This window comes from Poecilia latipinna, unplaced genomic scaffold, assembly GCF_001443285.1.
Source record: "Poecilia latipinna isolate Pla-1442-1.1 unplaced genomic scaffold, P_latipinna-1.0 Scaffold581, whole genome shotgun sequence".
NCBI classification, from domain to species: domain Eukaryota; kingdom Metazoa; phylum Chordata; class Actinopteri; order Cyprinodontiformes; family Poeciliidae; genus Poecilia; species Poecilia latipinna.
The window spans coordinates 133042-139836 of NW_015113197.1; the positions used below are offsets into that span (position 1 = coordinate 133042).

The window sequence follows — 6795 nt, forward strand, 5'->3', positions numbered from 1 at the left end:
AGTTGAAAACCTCCCGGGCCCCCCCCCCCCCGCCCCTCATCAGATGTTAGACTTTACAGCCGTTACAGCTCACGACACTGCTCAATTTATTCTATTCTATTCCAAAAATCACAATAAAACACATTATAATTTCCGATTGGACCGGGGTGGAAATAGGAAACAGTTCCATGGGTGTAGATGCTCTGTGCTTAAATATTGCTTTGTATTAGAGAAGCTGATGTGGAATCATGGTTACTCACCCCAAAACCTTCACAACCTTGTATTTGCACAGCTCTTCTGCCAGAACCTCAATACTCCTGTCCGTTAGGTTATTGACACACAATCTGAAGACGGGAAAGAAATACACAGAGCTTTAAATGACAAAGACTGAATATCAGTCAATACATTCAGAATCTAAAACATCAGTAAATTTACATTCGCATTGTTTTAACCACTATAGTAGATAGCTAAGCTACATCACCAGAATGCTGCACTTTCTTTTTGTCACAATTCCTTTTTCTTTTGGTTATAGATTCTCATTTTCTCCTACAGCATTAATTTCTTGGAATGTTTAGGTAATTGTATTGCTGCATTTGGTTTTCAAATAAATAATCAAAAATTATTGCAACTTTTTTGGGCAAAGTTGACAGTAAAACACAGGGTATTTCCACAGTGGCGCTAAGCAGAGAGCATCAGTGATCTCTTTATAAATGTGGTGTTTTTTGTGGTTGCTCTGGCATACGTTGTGCAAAGTTTCAGAGGAAACAGAACCTACCAGAATATTCTAATGTGTGAGTATAATCAAAACAACCGAACAGTTTAGACCCAACAGTCAAAATAATGACAGCAGACAAAGGTGGCTACTCTACCAGTATGAGTTAGAGATGAAGAGCACATTTCAGTTTTTTGAGCCCAGTTTAAAAAAAGAATAAAAATCACAATCTATTTTTGAGCCAACTTGCAGCTGTATTGTAAACTACACAGAATAATTTTGTTGAGCTAATGAAACTGTGTTTTCCCTTCTTTACCTGATTTTATAGTAACACTCACAAAAAAGTGTGATTGTTCTGCTTTCTGCTCTCGGCCACCGTTCTAACCTGCCTCTCTGTGAAACATATAAGCAGCTGAATCAGTAGTCATTTAAAATTATGATCTTCATAGATCCTAACAGTGACGTGCCACATTTATAGAGCTGGGAAACTGCTTTTTCTGTAAGTTTTTATCAACACACAATTATCTGGAACTGCACTAAAATATGTTAGAAGATGAATTATTAAGGAGTAATTTCAAAACAGAAAAAAATGCAAAATAGGCTTGTCACGAAGATGGACATTAATATTATCATTTTGAGACCATTTTCAAGTAATATATTGATAATGGCATAATAATGCAAGTTTGCACTTCCAAACACTATTGAACTTTAATTTAGAACAGAACACGCCACACTACAACTGGAAGAGATTTTAAATAGCCACAATAAAACATTTTAATTTATCATGCAATTTAACTGATTAACTGCTTATTGTGACAGGTTTAAGCTACTGATAGCCTGGGCCATCATCACCAGGAGCAAAAGTTTGTTTAAGATTGAACTTATATGAGAAACTAAAACCCGTTTAACTCTGTGTTGGAACAAAGAAAGAGTTAATACAAGGAGCTACATGGGCAATAAACTCTAAGAAGCTGCCCAGAAACATGACACAGACTGCAGCTTCATGAATGTTACTGCTACATGAGTTAAATGCAATATAGCACTTTGAACTCAGAAGCTATACTTTCATGAAAAGTCAACCAGCTGTGGAGAGGGCCTGAGAGGTTGAGTCCTGCAAATTATGTTTAGCAGTCAATGGGTAACGGGTGAGGTACACATGCTGGACAGGTTGTCAGCCCATTACAGGACAAACAGAAGGCTGTAGTGAAAAAGACATGTATCTTACCTCACAACTGTCATCTTGCAAAACGAAGGCTGGAGTTGCTTCACCCCATAGTCACTGATGTTGTTGTTGTCCATGTCGAGCCCCAAGTGCTTCTGACGGTGCTGCAGCACAAAGTTTATGGCCGTGCAGTCACCTGAGTACACGTTACAGTAGCCCAGCTTGATAAAACTTGCTGTGATGCCTTTTGCTGTCATCTTAGCAATGTCTTTGCTCCCTGTCTCGAAGATGCATCGTAGAATCCAAAGAAAGTGGGGCAAAACGTGAACTTTCTTCAATCCATCAGCAGTATGACAGGGTAAGCCCTCCAGGTGGACCTTGATGCTACTGGACAAGTAAGCCTTCAACAAGGCTCGTTTTTTCTTCAATAAACCAGGAGATACTAGTTGTCCCATCAGACTTGCTTGAGACTTTGACAGCAGTCCACTCAGGAACAGATTTGTGAACTGCAGGTGCTCGTTTGTTGAGGAGGGCCTCTTCTCGCAAGGCTTCACAAAGCTCCTGGTACAGAAAGCTAAAGGGAGACAGCAGGGTTCTCTCCTCCTGCTGCATTCTGTGAAGAACTTGAGGATGGAGTTGCCAGAAGTCTGCTCGTCCAACACAAGAGCAAATGCTGCCAAGAACGACTGGAGGGTGATGTGGATGAACTCAAAGGTAGCAGGGGCATCAGTGGCGTCAAACTCACTAATGGGTCTGAGGAAACCTAGGGCCATGTCCTCCTCTGTGAGACCACACTCACTGATCTCCTCTTGGCTGCACAGAAAACTTCCTCTCTCCAAACCCTGCAAAGCCAGCTTAGCAAACCCAGCAAGGGGCCTGAGCCCCACCCTGAATGTCTCGGAGGTGCAGCGGGTGCTTTTCTTCAGCAGGGGAGAAGCGGGGGTGGCCAAGCGGCTGAGGAACACCTCAGACAGCAGAAGGAATATGTCTGTTAGCGTGATGCTGGTTTCAGGCAGATGAAAGGTATCATGTATCGTATGCAGGTGCCGGAAACTTTTGAATACAATCCAGCTGAAGAGTGGAGTGGAACACAGGCCACAAAGGTGAGGGCTGGCATCCAGCTGAACCGACACCAGGTCCCGGTGCTCCTGCTCCTTGAACTGCAGTTTGATGTACGTCTTTAGGTGGTCTGGAGAAAATCCACGCAAAACTACTTTCTTCTTAATGACTCGACTTTGCAACTCAATCCCAGTTCGGGTCGTCAGTATTTTTTTGGAGCCCTTAAGTAGTTTTCCACAGAGCAAGCTGAGGAGCAACTGTAAGGAGTTTGCCTTGTCTTCTGGAGACACAACTTCAGGAACATTCATCAGGTCTATTTCCTCCTGAATTTCATCATAGCCATCAAAAGTAAACACGACCTTATCAGGGAAGCGCAGGATGTAATCAAACACTTCATTATCTGGATCATGATCTGGGTAACAATTGTATTTGAATAAAAGGTCTCTGAGGGATATCTGTTCTGCTTCCTTGAAGATGCTGAACATCCTACAGCGAAACTTGAAAAAGAAGATGGCGTCTGTCTGCAGCTCCCTTTTGGACCAGAGGTTCTGGAGCTTTTGCAGAAGGATGGACTTTCCAACACCAGCATCCCCCATCACATAGATGATCTCACCTTGGGGATTAAAGACCCCGTCTTCTCCAAGAAGCTGGTTCAGACTCTGTATGAAGCCTAAGCTTTCATTAGCGTCGTTGAACAGCTCCATCACAGTGTCTGTGTAAAGATCTTCCAATCGGGTCTCATCTTGCTGCCCATAAGACATGATGAAGCTGGTGTCTCGGCTCATCTCATGTCGCTGCTTCTCACAGTACCTGCTGACTTAAGGGACAAGCACATTCACTAAGTCTCTGTTGGCTGATAAAAAATTACATTTTTTCCAGGATTAGAGGACTAATGTCTCAGCAAGATCTAGAGAAACTCATCCATGCGTTTATCTTTACATTGCTGCAACGTTGTCTTTACAGGTCTGCCTAAGAAAATCAAACCTCCAGCTGCAGCTGATCCAGAACGCTGCTGCTGGTGTTCTGACTAAAACTAAGAAGATAGAGCAGATCACCCCGTTCTAAAGTCCTTCTATAGCAAAGGAGTATTTACTCAATATTTTTGGCAAAATTTGAGCACATCAAGTTTCTCAAATACTGCCTGTTCACATTATACAAAGAAATGTCCAGTAAACAACTAATGTCTTAAACCAGGAAATGTTGAAAAATTTACTCAGTAGAGATAGTCCCTTTTACTAACTATGTTAATATTGGTCATAGTGCTAATATCTATATCAGTTAGAACACATACAGGCATCTCAGGGATACAGCTTGGAATTCAGAATGAGTCTATGCTATTAATGTGATCCTCTGCTTTATAAACCTGATAGCCACTGTTGTATCAATACGTCAGATTGGATTATTTTGAATTATATCATTATGCTTAATAAGCAACAAGACTGAACTGTTCTGAAGCAGTGTGACCTTAATGTGGGTGGACAGAACAGTAGAAACACGCCTTAGTCATAGCACATAGTTCGCATTGATTCATTTGTGTTTGTACCACTTACTAGGGTCGGTGTTCACCACTTTCATCTCTTCCATGTCTCTGCTTGGCTTGTAGTTGATCTCTTTTAGCCATGGCTGCAGGTCTATATATGCATCACATATTTTATATATGATAAAAACAAAGAATTCACAGGCATCCTCTCCTTTGCACTGAACCAGCTCCAGGATTTTGCGCACCTGGAAAATAAAAATGTTAACACGGAAACTTTAAGATGTTATTTGGTGTATTTATAGATGAGTGGAATGGAAGAAGTCCCAGCCAAGACGCCCCAACCTGGTTTGGTTTGGTGACGGTTCGTTGAACGATCTCCACGTCTTCCTCGCAGAAGAAGCGGTTGGCCAGCAGGTTATCCAGGAGGCACTGAATGCTCCTGAGCGTGGACACCAGCAGCTCTCTGTGGCACGTGAGGAGGTCAAGGCACGACACTCTGGCTTCCTCTACCTGACCCATTGTTTACGGTCAGTCGCCCTCTGTGGAACAGCAACAGACCAGATTTTGGCCAGTAGCATAACAAAACTGAGTTTGTATAACAAATAAACTGATCAAAAGCTGAATGCTACCAGGTGTCAAAAGAGTAGTGAACTACTTTTTATCTTTTAATAATATTTTAATTAGGCCACACCAAACCCTTCATTTAGCTTTTGTCTATGTGGGTTTCTATTAAGTTTGCTTTTGATCATTGATCTGCTGCACAGTCTTGGTGAATTTGAGTTTAAAGTTATAAACTAGTAATCAGATATTTTCCATCAGGATTTTATGACATGGTTCTGTCACTCTAGAGACACTAGAGGGCGTTGTAACACCGCTAGTTCACAGAATTGCAGGTTCTGAGAAGTTCTGACCCAGTCGTCATCAAAAGTATTAAACTTGTTCAGATTCTTATCTTTGCCAATTTTTCCTGCCTTTACCACATCAATTTTGGCAATACAATGTTGACCTATATTGCTGTTGTGTGGTTATAAAAGCAACAACAACAACAACAACAACAACAAAGAAGAAAGTAAAAAACACAACACGTTAAGCCTGAAATCATCTCATGTGGACTAACATCTACGCTAAAATAATGATTCTTATCCCAAAATGCCAAAAATAGAATAAAAACATAGAATAAAAACATAATGAGTTTGACCCAATCACTACGACTGTAAACAGAGATACAGACCCTGAAGCGATCACCGCTGCTTAGCCTCCTAGTCCGGACCGGTTTTTGCTCCGAAAACAGCCGAACTTATTGAAGTTCAGTCTCATTTCACTGTGCAGTGATTCTGAACACTACGTTATTTCAGAGAAATTGCCATGTTAAAATGAAAGCAAGAGGGGCGGTTTCTCCAACAGCACCCGGCTGAGGAAGTGAAACGGTTCAGGAAATCTGCGTCATTCTCTTCAGGATCTCAAACAGCCATGAGGTGTTCAGGAACACTGACATGTGACACAGGTAACACATGTGAAGCGTCAAACTGCTCAAAACAAAACTGGTAAAACGTTTTATTTAGCTCTGTCTTGTTGTTAGGGCCACGCCTTTTTTAAACGACAAGGTTTTGGTTATATAAAACTGACACCTGGAACACTGCAGAAACACGTCATAACTTGAACCATTTCAGATGTAATAAAATCTAGATAAATTACATTTGATCAGTCAGTAACTCAGTGTACCATGTAGATCAGATGAGCACTGATCTTTATGCCATAAGATCTAACGACCAAATAAATGTCACAATACTCAATGAAATAGTTTCTCCATCTGTGAAATGATAAATATCCAAATCTAAGCTGACAGGCAGCAGTAATAGCAGTACAGTCCTATTTATGTATTATTATACAATATTGGCTGCACTTATTACATTTTTGTTGTGTTACAGTCACTTTCATAATTGCCAATTGGCATAGCAAGTAATTGTTATTTACTTATAAGCTCTAAAATGTTCTTACATAATTAGGACATTGTCTTATTTAAATTTAATAAGGCTACAGTTTGGATGTCAACAGCACGTAGAAGTTTTTGGCCCCCAGTCTTGAGTAGGGCTGCAACAGTGGCACAATTGGTAGATCTGTTGCCTTGCAGCAAGAAGGAACCTGGGTTCAGTTCCCAGCCCGGGGTCTTTCTGCATGGAGTTTGCATGATCTCGCTGTGCATGTGTGTGGGTTCTCTCAGGGTTCTCCGGCTTCCTCCCACAGTCCAAAAACATGACTGTCAGGTTAAATGGCCTCTCCAAATTCTCCCTATGTGTGTGCATGGTTGTTTGTCCTGTCTGTGTCTTTGTTGCCCTGCGACAGACTGGCGACCTGTCCAGGGTGACCCCGCCTCTCGCCCAGAACATTAGTTGGAGAAAGGCA

General features: G+C 41.5%; 1 protein-coding gene across 2 annotated transcripts in view; it reads right to left on the minus strand.

The window, feature by feature from the left end:
• The window catches only part of nod1 (nucleotide-binding oligomerization domain containing 1), a 17800-nt gene extending 11937 nt beyond the window's left edge, over nt 1-5863 (minus strand). The window contains exons 1-5 of one of the 2 annotated variants that reach the window (XM_015042202.1): nt 5624-5863; nt 4735-4931; nt 4463-4637; nt 1917-3729; nt 240-323 (exon numbers count right to left, since the gene is read on the minus strand). In XM_015042202.1, the coding sequence (XP_014897688.1) occupies nt 240-323; nt 1917-3729; nt 4463-4637; nt 4735-4911 (2249 nt within the window). In that variant the 5' untranslated portion in view covers nt 4912-4931; nt 5624-5863. Of the gene's footprint in view, nt 1-239; nt 324-1916; nt 3730-4462; nt 4638-4734; nt 4932-5623 lie in introns of those variants that run through there. The other variant, XM_015042204.1, reaches the window with a different exon arrangement.
• Between the last annotated feature and the right edge of the window lie 932 nt (nt 5864-6795).